Raw genomic sequence first — 15,376 nt, forward strand, 5'->3', positions numbered from 1 at the left:
CAAAGGGTGTGCCCAAGTGACATTGACGTACATGGTGACATTGGACTCCCATGAGCTGTGTGGGCAGTCTGTAGTCAATACTGTGTATACATTCATAGTGCATATTGTTGTTGTATTGTACACTGCGTGGTGTATTTATATGTGCCTCTGCATCCATCTCATCCTCCATATTTGCAGGTCCATTCCTCATGTCTTCACAATGCGGTCCACCTTGGAACTGGAGTCCATGTTGTAAGCAGTGCACCTACACTCTTGCGTGGCGCTCACACTGTATACTTGCAAGTGTTCGGAGGGCTGTCATCATCAGGTGGTGAGGCTAGCTAATTTTTAAGTCTGTAATGTCATGTTTAAGGTGGGTTGGAGGTTGTGTAGGTGATTGGTATTATTGGTAAGTATTTGGTAATGTGGGCTGTAGGTCCTGCATTACTGTGAGCATTTCATGTGTGGACAGGTTTCCATTAGGGACACTGTAGCTGCTGACACTTGGGGCATGTTGTGGGGATTCATTTCTTTCCTCTCACATTGCATGACATGCCATGGTGTGTTGTGTGGCCGTGCCGTGGAGGGGGTGGGTGACATGGCACTGTTTTTATGTAGTATTTTGCAAGTGGGTATTCATTTCTGCAGCATGGAAGTGTATTTTCATGACACTGCATTGGTGGTGTTTGTGTAGGTAGGGATGCACACATTGTGACACTTCCACATGAACAATCTCAGGCTGCTATGGTTCTGACAGTTGACAGTCCCTTTGTTCGTCTTAATTGTCAGGTCGAGTCATCATTGCTTATCAGATGGTATGTGCCAGGCCTGTGTGCACTCCACTGGGGTGTGATTTCTATGTGAAGTAATTAGCCACCAGCTGCGTACGGGCTGCCTCACCCCGTGCCCTCTCCCCTCCCATGCGCAGCGGGCGTGCATGTGGTTGGGGATGTGGGGGCACCACCATGTCCACGGCCAGGCCCCGGCGTGTTGCAACATTGTGCAGGACACATGCTGCCACTATGATCCTGCACACTACTGGGGGCGCATATAACAGCTGCCCGCCAGACCGGTCAAGGGAGCGAAAGTGTGACTTGAGCACTCCGAATGTGCGCTCCACTATGCCCCGGGTTGCAATATGGGCTGTGTTGTATCTTACCTCTGGAGGCGTGATGGGATTCCGAATTGGCGTCATCATGTGGGTGCTCAGAGGGTAGGCACTGTCCCCTGGTGAGGAGGTGATGGGTATCATTAGTGGGGTAGTGACATTACTCTGCATCTGACATGCATGCATGTGCAGTGGCATTCATACTCACCAAGCAGCCATGTATCACCATGCTGCCCAGCTTCGAGGTCCCGTCTTAGGGTAGACATTCGGTAAATGAAGCTGTCGTGGGTGGACCCTGGATAGTTTGCATATACTGAGGTGATGATTCCCTTAGCATTACATACTGCCTGCACGTTGATGGAATGCCAGTGCTTGCGGTTCCTATAGATGTGCTCAGATGCCCTGGGGGGACGTAGTGCCACATGGGTGCAGTCAATGGCACCTAGCACTTTTGGAAATTGTGCCACACCGTAGAAATCAAGGGTGGCAGCCTGCCTTTCTGCAGGTGTCCTGGGCAGGTATATGTGCCTACGGACTGATGGACGTGCAGTGATGATGTTCAAGACCTGGTGTAGGCAGCGTGACTGCGTGGCCTGTGACACCCCACCCACTATGGCACTTGTCCGCTGAAATGATCCTGTGGCCAAGAAGTGCAGTACATTGAGGACCTTCTCCAGGGGGCTGAGTGCTTGGGAGCACAGGGTGGGTGATATGAGGTCATCCTCCCACCCACTGACCAGGTCCAGTATTATGTGTGGGGGAAACCTGTACCTCCCATACACCTGGTCATCAGGCATCCCAAAAAGGCTTGTTCTGGGAGTGAAAATTCGGGCCCTCACTATCCTCCTCCTCCTCCTCCTCCTTTGGTAACCCACGGCCACTGCTGCTAGGAATGGTATATTCATCCTGGCGTATGAGCTTGTTTGTGGTTTTCGCGCACTTTTATGCTGCGCGGGTCGACGTACGCCTGCTTCATGCTGGCGTACGTGTGTCAGGATTGGACCCTTTTTCGGCACGTCGTAGGCGAACGTGTGAATCTTCCCGCCCACACCAGGAATACACGTAGCACGCTCTCACAGGCACAGTCGCGGGTAAATATTCCCGCCCACCCCTGTAATACATGTGACCCACTCTCACAGGCCCAATCGCGTGTGGAAGTTCACGCGCACCCCGAAGTACACGTACCCAGGCAAATCGCGTGTGGAAGTTCACGCGCACCCCCAGTAATACACGTACCCAGGCAAATCGCGCGTGGAAGTTCACACGCACCCCGAAGTACACGTACAATCGCGTGTGGAACTTCACGCGCACCACGAAGTACACGTACCCAGGCAAATTGCACGGCTGGGGGGTGGGGGTGGTGGGAGACATGGGTGGGGGCCTGGTGGAGGCTGCCCCTGCACTGCGGGGGGGTGGGGGTAATAGGGGACATGAGTGGGGGCCTGGTGGAGGCTGCCCCTGGTGGCCGGGGGGGGGGCTGGGGGGGGTGGGAGACATGGGTGGGGGCCTGGTGGAGGCTGCCCCTGACTGCTGGGGGGTAGGGGGTGGTGGGAGACATGGGTGGGGGCCTGGTGGAGGCTGCCCCTGACTGCTGGGGGGTAGGGGGTGGTTGGAGACATGGGTGGAGGCCTGGTGGAGGCTGACCCTGACTGCTGGGGGATAGGGGGTGGTGGGAGACATGGGTGGGGGCCTGGTGGAGGCTGCCCCTGCACTGCGGGGGGGGAGACTGGGTGGGGGCCTGGTGGAGGCTGCCCCTGCACTGCAGGGTGGTGGGGGTAATAGGGGACATGAGTGGGGGCCTGGTGGAGGCTGCCCCTGGTGGCTAGGGGGTGGGGGTGGTGGGAGACAGGAGTGGGGGCCTGGTGGAGGCTGCCCCTGCACTGCGGGGGGTGGGGGTAATAGGGGACATGAGTGGGGGCCTGGTGGAGGCTGCCCCTGGTGGCTGGGGGTTGGGGGTGGTGGGAGACATGAGTGGGGGCCTGGTGGAGGCTGCCCCTGGTGGCTGGGGGGTGGTGGGAGACATGGGTGGGGGCCTGGTGGAGGCTGCCCCTGACTGCTGGGGGGTAGGGGGTGGTGGGAGACATGGGTGGGGGCCTGGTGGAGGCTGCCCCTGACTGCTGGGGGGTAGGGGGTGGTGGGAGACATGGGTAGGGGCCTGGTGGAGGCTGCCCCTGGTGGCTGGGGGGTGGGGGGAGGTGGGAGACATGAGTGGGGGTCTGGTGGAGGCTGCTCCTGACTGCTGGGGGGTGGGGGTGGTGGGAGACATGAGTGGGGGCCTGGTGGAGGCTGCCCCTGCACTGCGAGGGGGTGGGGGTAATAGGGGACATGAGTGGGGGCCTGGTGGAGGCTGCCCCTGGTGGCTGGGGGGTGGGAGTGGTGGGAGACATGGGTGGGGGCCTGGTGGAGGCTGCCCCTGACTGCTGGGGAGTAGGGGGTGGTGGGTGTCATGGGTGGGGGCCTGGTGGAGGCTGCCCCTGACTGCTGGGGGGTAGTGGGTGGTGGGAGACATGGGTGGGGGCCTGGTGGAGGCTGACCCTGACTGCTGGGGGGTAGGGGGTGGTGGGAGACATGGGTGGGGGCCTGGTGGAGGCTGCCCCTGCACTGCGGGAGGGGTGGGGGTAATAGGGGACATGAGTGGGGGCCTGGTGGCGGCTGCACCTGGTGGCTGGGGGGTGGGGGTGGTGGGAGACATGAGTGGGGGCCTGGTGGAGGGTGCCCCTGGTGGCTGGGTGGTGGGGGGTGGTAGGAGACATGAGTGGGGGCCTGGTGGAGGCTGCCCCTGACTGCTGGGGGGTGGGGGTGGTGGGAGACATGAGTGGGGGCCTGGTGGAGGTTGCCCCTGCACTGCGGGGGGGGGTGGGGGTAATAGGGGACAATTGTGGGGGCCTGGTGGAGGCTGCCCCTGGTGGCTGGGGGGTGGGGGTGGTGGGAGACATGAGTGGGGGCCTGGTGGAGGCTGCCCCTGGTGGCTGGGGGGTGGGAGACATGAGTGGGGGCCTGGTGGAGGCTGCCCCTGACTGCTGGGGGGTAGGGGGTGGTGGGAGACATGGGTGGGGGCCTGGTGGAGGCTGCCCCTGACTGCTGGGGGGTAGGGGGCGGTGCAAGACATGGGTGGGGGCCTGGTGGAGGCTGCCCCTGACTGCTGGGGGGTAGGGGGTGGTGGGAGACATGGGTGGGGGCCTGGTGGAGGCTGCCCCTGCACTGCGGGGGGCTGGGGGTAATAGGGGACATGAGTGGGGGCCTGGTGGAGGCTGCCCCTGATGGCTGGGGGGTGGGGGTGGTGGGAGACATGAGTGGGGGCCTGGTGGAGACTGCCCCTGCACTGCGGGGGGTGGGAGTAATAGGGGAGATGAGTGGGGGCCTGGTGGAGGCTGCCCCTGGTGGCTGGGGGGTGGGGGTGGTGGGAGACATGAGTGGGGGCCTGGTGGAGGCTGCCCCTGGTGGCTGGGGGGTGGGGGTGGTGGGAGACATGAGTGGGGGCCCGGTGTAGGCTGCCCCTGGTGGCTGGGGGGTGGGGGGTGGTGGGAGACATGGGTGGGGGCCTGGTGGAGGCTGCCCCTGACTGCTGGGGGCTAGGGGGTGGTGGGAGACATGGGTGGGGGCCTGGTGGAGGCTGCCTCTAACTGCTGGGGGGTAGGGGGTGGTGGGAGACATGGGTGGGGGCCTGGTGGAGGCTGCCCCTGCACTGCGGGGGGTGGGGGTATGTGACGGAGTCAGCCTCTATATGGGAGTAAAATATAGTCATTAGCCCATTCAGAAAGACCAGGAAGCCACAGCTGTATGGGCTTTCCTCTAATGTTGCTGTCTCCGTTTGTGTTGCCTAGGAAACGTCGCGAGGGGAGGAAAAACCGGAGGACGACGGTTACGTCTGGGCTTATTAGGGGGTCCAAGGCTAAAAGGAAGAGGGAAGGAGGATTCCTGTGACTCGTCCTGAAAAGCCTGCGTTTGAGTTGATACGACGACCGGTTGTCGCCACATAAAGTTTGCAGAGTTAAGAGGTTAAAGATTGAAGAAATACAGCGCCGGCGTCGGAGCCATTACAGAGTAGCCGAAGAGGGGCGTGTGCTCCGCAGCTGTTTCTTGGAAGAAGACAGCTGATCTCCCAGCCTGCCGTGTCAGCCTGTCGGACGCGGCCAGCAAGGAGAATCGGAGGAGGCGGAGACAGCGGGCGCTGAAAGCCGAAGACCAGCTGTCAAGAAAATAAGGGGAATCGGAGGAGGCGGAGACAGCGGCCGCTGAAAGCCGAAAACCAGCTGACAAGAAAATAAGGGGAATCGGAGGAGGCGGAGACAGCGGGCGCTGAAAGCCGAAGACCAGCTGACAAGAAAATACGGAGAGAAGTAAAATCAGCGCGAGCGAATCCCGGTTGAAGCCAACAGTAGCACACTTTGCTACGAAGGTACGTGAAGCCCGGGAGAGGGAAAAAGCAAAGAAAGAGAGCATATGTGCATAGACTAGTGCGGAGGAGCAACAGAAGGCTGCATAGGCAGAGAAAAGAGTCCGTGAAACATCGGGACACCAGTCATAAACCTCGTATGGGCCAGGTCGTTAAGTAGTCCACATCATTACCTCTTTCAATAAACAGTTCATCAAGAAAACCTACGTAATAGACTTACCTGATAAGAAGAGTTGAATAGGACTAATTCAAGAGGAAGTTGAGAGGCATATACAGTGTAGGAAAGAAAGAGCCAAAGATCTGGAAAAGACATTTAGAGACTTACCTGAGAAGAAGAGTCCTAGAGTGATCTACAGGAAGGTCCTGGTCTTCAGGAAGGTCTTCAAATCTACTGCAAGGGAGAAACGTATCCTTTTAAACATAAATGAAAGATAGAAACCAGCTGTTACAATAAAAAAAGAGGATTCTCGTTGTAATTCTCACCACCTACGTATTGGCTCTGAGTCTCATTCATGTTTTAAAAAACTAACTTGTTACAAGTGGTGTCAGAAGTGGGATTCTGAGAACGTCATGGAGGACCTCATTAAGACCCTTTCCGAGGGACAACAGATGCTACAACAAGCTATACAAATGCAGAATCAGCAAGCACAAGCAGATAGATTAGCATTCCAACAGGCATTACAAATGCAGCAAGCGCAGTTGTTGGAAGTCACAAATATCAGGAATAATCCTCAAGTCCCTACTTCCGTATTGCAAAAATACTCAGTAGGAGAAGACCCAGCACATTTCTTCGTGAACTTCGAGAGGGTCGCTCGAAATGCCCAATGGCCTACCGAGAGATGGTGCCACTACATTGCTCCATTGATGACCGGTGAGATGCAGTCAGCTTACCAGACCGCAAATCCCACAGGGGATACCACTTATGGAGACATGAAGAAGGTGGTTCTAGAACGTATGGGACAAGATGAGGAGACCTATCGTATCAAGTTCAGAGAGGTTAGACTGGGGGAAGAGGAGACCCCAAGACAGTTGTTCTACCGAGTGAAAGAACTGGCCGAGAAGTGGTTACAACCCACGGTGTCCTCACCGGTTGAGATATTGGAAAAGGTCATCTTGGAGCAATTCATAGAAGGACTACCCGGCCCAGTACAACGATGGGTCAAACAACACCATCGATTGTCGTTGTTAGAGGCAGTGGAAGTAGCGGCGGCGTATCAAAAGGCAGGACAGACCGGGTGTTGACCTATGCATCTAGTTCTAAACCACACGTCATGATGAATAAACCTACACCCCAACCAAGATGGCCTCATTCTATGTTGAGGAAACCCGAAGGGGAGAACTTCCGGATCAGACCTAGCAGTGAGGGGCCCCCGAATTATCGTACAGCGTCATCATCTATTCGAGGCCCACAGTGCTTTGATTGTGGAGAATGGGGGCATCTCGCCAGATTCTGTCCAAAGAAACCAAAACCAGAACCGATGGATGTGAGTGTTCTAGAATCTATGAAAGAAAGAGACTACCCAGAAACTATACACGGAAGACAGTCTCAATATTTATATACCTGTGAGGCGGAGGTCGACGGGAAGCCTACCACTGCCCTAGTTGATTCCGGAAGTCTACAGACAGCGGTGACCTCAGAACTGGTAGGTGAAAGTCCTCATTCAGCAGGGGAAATTCCTATTAGATGTGTGCATGGGGATATAAAAGCGTACCCTGCAAGAAAGATACAGATTAAGGTGGGTGGAGAAACAGTCGGAGTGAAAGCAGCGGTACTACCCAGTTTACCGAAGCCCTTACTAATTGGCTCCGATCTGCCGAAATTCTCTAAACTAATTCATGAGATTGAGAAGAGCTGGTGGGAAATGGCCCCTTTTCATGGAGAGGAAATAACCTCCCCGTACCCCAAACCTCAGAAGAGTCGGAAACTAAGGAGGAAAATGAAGGGGGAGTGGAGAACTAAGAATGTGTGTCCAGTATCCGTAGATTGGAGGTTGGATGAGGAGGGCGATAGTTTCAGAACCGCCCAGGACCTAGATCCCTTACTCCAATATGCACGAGAGCGGGCTAAAGAGGTTTCCCCTGGAGAAGGTCCTCATTTCATCAAGGAAAAGGGACTACTGTATAGAGTGAGCAAAACTAGGAGTGGGGAGGTGTTGAAGCAGTTGGTGGTCCCAAGCAAATACTATACGACAGTTCTAGAGGTCGCTCATGTACAGATCGGGGAGGGACATCTCGGAACCGAAAAGACTTCTAAGAAGATTTTGGATAGATTCTACTGGCCAGGGATATACCAGCAGGTGGCTAGATTTTGTCGGTCATGCGAGGAGTGTCAAAAGAAAAATAGAGCAAACATCAAGAAGGCACCCCTGCAACCTATGCCGTTGGTACTTGAACCCTTCAGCCGAATAGGAATTGATGTTGTCGGACCCCTGGAACCGACCAGAAGAGGACATAAATACATACTGGTTATCGTAGACTATGCTACAAGGTATCCGGAGGCTTTTCCCCTAAAGGCAACAAATACGCAACAAATATGTGATGTCCTAGTTCCCTTCATTGGACGAGTGGGAATTCCTAGAGAAATTGTCACGGACCGTGGAACCAACTTCATGTCCAACGTTTTGAAGCAAGTCTGTGAAACCCTCAAAATTGAACATTTAAAGACAGCAGTCTATCACCCACAGACTGATGGTTTAGTGGAACGCTATAACCAAACGATCAAACAAATGTTACGGAAGACAACCTCGCCAGAAAACAAAGACTGGGACAGAATGCTACCATGGATATTGATGTCCCTGAGGAACACTCCCCAGTCGTCAACAGGGTTCGCCCCCTTCGAACTGTTGTTCGGGAGGCCTGTAAGGACTCTATTAGATGTGTTGAAGGAAAACTGGGAAGAGCAGTTAGATAATGAGGTGTCGTTGACCGAATATGCCTCCCAATTACGGGAGAGGATAGAGAAATTGCAGGCTACAGCTAGCCATAACCTTCTCCAAGCCCAGATAAACCAAGAAAGATATTACAATCAAAAGACCCAGCTCCGTACCTTTAATGTAGGAGATCAGGTTTTGGTACTACTACCCACTTCGGACAATAAGATGTTGGCTACCTGGAAGGGGCCTTTTGAAATTCAAGAAGTTTTGGGACCCTTAACATACAAGGTGAAACAACCTGGTATGAGACTGTCGTGCCAAACCTATCATGTGAATTTATTAAAAAAATGGATGCCACCCATTCAACCTATAGCTATGATTTCTAGGGAACCCGCATCGGAAGAACATTTTCCCCAACTTAAAGAAAGAATAGGAATTGAAAGTTTGAATATCAATCCTGAACTGAAGTTTACCGAAAAGTCTGAGCTGAACCATCTCTTGCAAGAGTTTGCGGAAATCTTTTCTTCTCTTCCAGGGAGAACTAATCTAACGTGTCATCACATAACCACCAAACCCGGCTCTATCGTTCGTCTCAGACCCTACCGAATCCCTGAATCAAAAATACAAGCTATCAATCAAGAAGTGAAGGAAATGTTAGATTTAGGGATCATCGAACCTTCATATAGTGACTGGAGTTCTCCGGTGGTCTTGGTACCGAAAGTCGACGGCACCGTAAGATTTTGTATGGACTTCCGGAAAGTAAACGAAATTTCCAAATTTGATGCCTACCCAATGCCAAGAATAGAGGACCTCTTGAATAACCTGGGGAAGGCCAAGTTTCTAACTACCATTGATCTAACCAAAGGTTATTGGCAGATTCCTTTGTTACCATCGGACAAAGAAAAGACGGCGTTTGCAACACCTACTGGGTTATATCAATTCACGGTACTACCTTTTGGCCTACATGGGGCTCCGGCAACATTTCAGAGGTTGATGAACCACCTAGTGAAAGGACATGAAAGTTATGTCGGAGCATATCTGGATGACATTATCATTTACAGCCAGAGCTGGGAGGAGCATCTAGTACATCTACGGAGGATGTTTGAAACTCTGAGAGGAGCCGGATTGCACATAAACCCTAAGAAAACTCATGTGGCCACCTTTCGTACGAAATATCTGGGGTATTATGTGGGGCAAGGGATGATAAAGCCACAAGAGGAGAAGGTGAAGGCCATCAAGCAATTAAAATTCCCTGAGACCCCGAAGCAAGTAAGGGCCCTTCTGGGGTTTGTGGGGTATTACAGAAGGTTTATCCCACATTTCTCCACGTTGGCTTCCCCTTTAACAGACCTATTGAAAAAAACCACTGGGAACAGAAAAACTTGGAAAACCGTTGAAACCCTAAGGGCCTTTAATGACTTAAAAGAAGCTCTAACCAATCAGGCGGTTTTACACTGTCCTGATTTTAGTGCACCATTTGTTCTACAGACGGATGCCTCAGGTACAGGTCTTGGAGCAGTACTTTACCAAAAGGAAGGAGAAAGAGAAAGGCCTGTCCTATTCATAAGTAGGAAGTTGCTACCTCATGAACTAAGCTACCCAACCATCGAGAAGGAATGTTTGGCGGTCAAGTGGGCCATTGAAACACTTAGGTATTACCTACTTGGTCGAGAATTTACACTGATAACTGACCATGCACCGTTAGTCTGGCTATCCCGAAACAAGGACTCGAACCAACGAGTGTTGAGGTGGTTCCTTTCCCTTCAGCCCTTCTCATTTAAAACTATTCACCAACCGGGGAAGATGCTTTCACGGGCTGATTTCTTGTCCAGAGCAGAAACCCTTCCCGAGCGTAAGGGCTTAGTAGAGGGGGTGTGACGGAGTCAGCCTCTATATGGGAGTAAAATATAGTCATTAGCCCATTCAGAAAGACCAGGAAGCCACAGCTGTATGGGCTTTCCTCTAATGTTGCTGTCTCCGTTTGTGTTGCCTAGGAAACGTCGCGAGGGGAGGAAAAACCGGAGGACGACGGTTACGTCTGGGCTTATTAGGGGGTCCAAGGCTAAAAGGAAGAGGGAAGGAGGATTCCTGTGACTCGTCCTGAAAAGCCTGCGTTTGAGTTGATACGACGACCGGTTGTCGCCACATAAAGTTTGCAGAGTTAAGAGGTTAAAGATTGAAGAAATACAGCGCCGGCGTCGGAGCCATTACAGAGTAGCCGAAGAGGGGCGTGTGCTCCGCAGCTGTTTCTTGGAAGAAGACAGCTGATCTCCCAGCCTGCCGTGTCAGCCTGTCGGACGCGGCCAGCAAGGAGAATCGGAGGAGGCGGAGACAGCGGGCGCTGAAAGCCGAAGACCAGCTGTCAAGAAAATAAGGGGAATCGGAGGAGGCGGAGACAGCGGCCGCTGAAAGCCGAAAACCAGCTGACAAGAAAATAAGGGGAATCGGAGGAGGCGGAGACAGCGGGCGCTGAAAGCCGAAGACCAGCTGACAAGAAAATACGGAGAGAAGTAAAATCAGCGCGAGCGAATCCCGGTTGAAGCCAACAGTAGCACACTTTGCTACGAAGGTACGTGAAGCCCGGGAGAGGGAAAAAGCAAAGAAAGAGAGCATATGTGCATAGACTAGTGCGGAGGAGCAACAGAAGGCTGCATAGGCAGAGAAAAGAGTCCGTGAAACATCGGGACACCAGTCATAAACCTCGTATGGGCCAGGTCGTTAAGTAGTCCACATCATTACCTCTTTCAATAAACAGTTCATCAAGAAAACCTACGTAATAGACTTACCTGATAAGAAGAGTTGAATAGGACTAATTCAAGAGGAAGTTGAGAGGCATATACAGTGTAGGAAAGAAAGAGCCAAAGATCTGGAAAAGACATTTAGAGACTTACCTGAGAAGAAGAGTCCTAGAGTGATCTACAGGAAGGTCCTGGTCTTCAGGAAGGTCTTCAAATCTACTGCAAGGGAGAAACGTATCCTTTTAAACATAAATGAAAGATAGAAACCAGCTGTTACAATAAAAAAAGAGGATTCTCGTTGTAATTCTCACCACCTACGTATTGGCTCTGAGTCTCATTCATGTTTTAAAAAACTAACTTGTTACAGGGTAATAGGGGACATGAGTGAGGGCCTGGTGGAGGCTGCCCCTGGTGGCTGGGGAGTGGGGGTGGTGGGAGACATGAGTGGGGGCCTGGTGGAGGCTGCCCCTGACTGCTGGGAGGTAGGCGGTGGTGGGAGACATGGGTGGGGGCCTGGTGGAGGGTGCCCCTGGGGGGTGGGGGGTGGTGGGAGACATGAGTGGGGGCCTGGTGGAGGCTGCCCCTGACTACTGGGGGGTGGGGGTGGTGGGAGACATGAGTGGGGGCCTGGTGGAGGCTGCCCCTGGTGGCTGGGGGGTGGGGGTAATAGGGGACATGAGTGGGGGCCTGGTGGAGGCTGCCCCTGGTGGCTGGGGGGTGGGGGTGGTGGGAGACATGAGTGGGGGCCTGGTGGAGGCTGCCCCTGACTGCTGGGGGGTAGGGGGTGGTGGGAGACATGGGTGGGGGCCTGGTGGAGGCTGACCCTGACTGCTGGGGGGTAGGGGTGGTGGGAGACATGGGTGGGGGCCTGGTGGAGGCTGCCCCTGCACTGCCGGGGGGGGTGGGGGTAATAGGGGACATGAGTGGAGGCTGCCCCTGACTGCTGGGGGGTAGGGGGTGGTGGGAGACATGGGTGGGGGCCTGGTGGAGGCTGCCCCTGGTGGCTGGGGGGTGGGGGGGGTGGGAGACATGAGTGGGGGCCTGGTGGAGGCTGCCCCTGACTGCTGGGGGGTGGGGGTGGTGGGAGACATGAGTGGGGGCCTGGTGGAGGCTGCCCCTGGTGGCTGGTGGCTGGGGGTGGTGGGAGACATGAGTGGGGGCCTGGTGGAGGCTGCCCCTGGTGGGTGGGGGTGGGGGTGGTGGGAGACATGTGTTGGTGATCAGTGGTGCAAGGTGACATGTGGGTTGGCTGGTGGGCATGGCCATGGTGGATGGGTTGCCTGTGGGACATGAGCAGGGGTGCAGGGTAGTACCCTGTGGTGTGGGCTGCCTGCAGGGGCCGTGGAGGGTGTAGAGGGAACACCTGGGGGGACCCACATGGCCATATCACGTGTAGCATTCCCCCGCAACACCGAAATACACGTACCCAGCCAAATCGCGTGTGAAACTTCCCGCGCACCCCTGGAATCCACGTAACCAGCCAAATCGCGTGTGAAACTTCGCGCGCACCTCTGAAATCCACGTACCCGGCCAAATCGCGTGTGGAACTTCCCGCGCACCCCTGAAATCCACGTACCCAGCCAAATCGCGTGTGGAACTTCCCGCGCACCCCTGAAATCCACGTACCCGGCCAAATCGTGTGTTGAACTTCCCGCGCACCCCTGAAATCCACGTACCCGGCCAAATCGCGTGTTGAACTTCCCGCGCACCCCTGAAATCCACGTACCCAGCCAAATCGCGTGTGGAACTTCCCGCGCACCCCTGGAATCCACGTACCCAGCCAATTCGCGTGTGAAACTTCCCGCGCACCCCGAAATACACGTACCCTGCCAAATCGCGTGTGGAACTTCCCGCGCACCCCTGAAATCCATGTACCCAGCCAAATCGCGTGTGGAACTTCCCGCGCACCCCTGGAATCCACGTACCCAGCCAATTCGCGTGTGAAACTTCCCGCGCACCCCGAAATACACGCACATGTTATTTTTCAGTCAGCGGGTGTCCGTGTTTGTGGGTACCCCTTTGCACGTCATTTGTCCTGGAGGGCCACAGTATAGGACATTCATCATGGCTGTATATAGGTGCTATTTGTTGGCGCACCTTTTGGCGCACATTTTTTACAGGCGCAGTGACGCTACCGCCTGCTTTCTTGTGGCGGTCGTGTTTGTGCCTGTGCGCTGGTTTGACCGTGCGCTGTTTTGCCCTATTCGATTCCATGAATACGTGTTGTAGGCGAGCGTGTGGGCGTTCCGCGCACTTGCACCCTGTACTTCCCCCGTGACGCCCACATTTTGGCAAGTTGTTCCCCATTCCGAGTGTTACGCCCCGTGTTCCGCCTACTTTTGTTGCGTGCGCCGCGCTATGTGCGATTTTCGCTGTGGCCTGTGCGATTTTCGCTGTGACCTGGCGCACGCCGTTAGATGGCCTGTGCGCCAACGTGCGCCGCGCACTTTTTTAGCGCACATCAGATGGTTTTTTCGCGCACGCCCTTCCATGAATCGATGTGCGCTGCTTTTCGTGCGATTTTCGCACTTGCACTTCGATTCGCACGTTTTTGCCCACTTGCGCCGCGCTAATTATTCCATGAATCGGCCTGTAAATGTCAAGATCCCTGTGATTTGAGTGGTTTTGGGGTTACAATAGGTGAATCCTGTAGCCGTGTAAAGTGCAAGGCCGAGTCATTCAGTCAGGGCCTTTGTCATTGAGAATCACTAATTGGCTGCATTGACACCTCGCCCTCTTTCCAGATGCATTACAATGCGCTTTCCAAGGCAATGTGGAAGAGGCTGCCCAGCACACCAACAGAGGACTGGGGGAGGGGGCTGCTTTGCAGGAAGATTCCTGGCTCTTCATTTCAGTTTGAGTGAAAAAAAGCAGTTTAATTTTAAAAAGTGAATGCCCGCCATATGTTATACTCTCCTCTCTTACACATACAATTAAAAATGAACAATATGTGTGTGTATTTTCTTATACAAGCAAACTTTTAAACATTTGCATTTTATTTTTTAGAGTCTTCAAAAGTCGTTACAATTATTAAGTATTTGCTTCCTGGCAAATGCTACTGCTGCCCCATAAGTGCAGGCATGGCAAATTAAAATATACATTTCACAAAGTGCTAGCACCTTCACAAAAAAGGAAATCTAATTTGTTAAAACGGGTTAGTGCTGTTTATTTTCAGTTTTGCAGGCCTATTATGTGGATGAAGGAGTAATGTCCTTGCAGCTGAATATGGCAAGCCCCTTGATTTCAAGCAACTCTAGATAATACAAGGGAATTAAGAGACACAGCGGAACTATCAACTGTGCGTTTGCTACAGAGGTAAACCACTACTGATCAAGTAGGACACACTGGGCCTCATCGCGAGTTGGGTGGTATCCCGGTGGTATTACCGCCGGGATACCGTCGGGGCTAATAGTGTTATCGCAACCCCCACCCCGGTGTTATTAGCGGCACTGGATCATAGGTTTGGCAGAACAGTAATTCCCCATTGGGCCCATTCGGTAAATTTCAGCGCAACTACCGTCGGCGGTATTACCACGCTGTAATTGCGTTGAAAATAAGCACATTTACGGCGCATTTACCCCCATATGCAGGCAAACGCGTGATTTGCCAGACCGTTAAATGTGACTGTAATAGCGTTACTGCCACATTTAAGGGTTACGCGATGTGTACAGTTGGACCAAATTCATCGTCGGGCTCAGCTGCATATTATGGGACGTTGTAACTTTACCTCTAAAAAGCAAAACATATGCAGCGGGCCCATGATAAATCTGATAAATCCCCTTGGAGCACTATGGACTCCTACAATGCAGATTAAAACTCCCTTCCTCCACTGCTTTGGTTGAGGCTGGGGGGTGCCAGTTGAGGGATAGGCATCCCATGAGCGAACCGCTGGGACGGTGGTAGCACAGATGCATGCAGACTCCCGAGTGCTGAATGCCCCACTCCATCAGCAGATCCGTTGCACACACGACATTGAGGTCACTGGCCTGTGAGGTAGCCCCATTTGGAGAAAAATGTATTTTTCTTTTTGATTTCACTTTGCATTCATAAAAAAATTATTTCTGTAACAGAAATAATGTATTTATGAAGGCAGAGTGACTACAAAAAGAAACTTTCATTTTGAAGTCCGAGGGATCCCTCCACCCCATGCAAAGGAAGACCCTAGGCTGGAGGCCTCCATGTCATGGGTTGGGGAAGCCCTATGACTTCAAAAAGAAACAGTGGGCCTCATTATGAGTTTGCCGGTCTGTAAACAATGGAACCGGTAAGCTTGCCGGTTCCG

The 15,376-nt window shown here is 53.5% G+C and overlaps 1 protein-coding gene across 2 annotated transcripts in view; it reads right to left on the bottom strand.

Annotated features, from left to right (window-relative positions):
- PEX26 (peroxisomal biogenesis factor 26) overlaps window positions 1-15,376 on the bottom strand; it is a 546,723-nt gene that overhangs the window by 193,885 nt on the left and 337,462 nt on the right. Inside the window, exons 4-5 of one of the 2 annotated variants that reach the window (XM_069628687.1) lie at window positions 11,248-11,313; window positions 5,809-5,874 (exon numbers count right to left, since the gene is read on the bottom strand). The exons of the other annotated variant lie outside the window; for it this stretch is intronic. Coding sequence (XP_069484788.1) covers window positions 5,809-5,874; window positions 11,248-11,313 — 132 coding nt within the window. The remainder of the gene's footprint in view (window positions 1-5,808; window positions 5,875-11,247; window positions 11,314-15,376) is intronic. 2 annotated transcript variants of the gene reach the window in all.

The sequence above is a fragment of the Ambystoma mexicanum genome, chromosome 12 (genome assembly GCF_040938575.1).
Source record: "Ambystoma mexicanum isolate Mex_15411 chromosome 12, UKY_AmexF1_1, whole genome shotgun sequence".
Lineage (NCBI taxonomy): Eukaryota > Metazoa > Chordata > Amphibia > Caudata > Ambystomatidae > Ambystoma > Ambystoma mexicanum.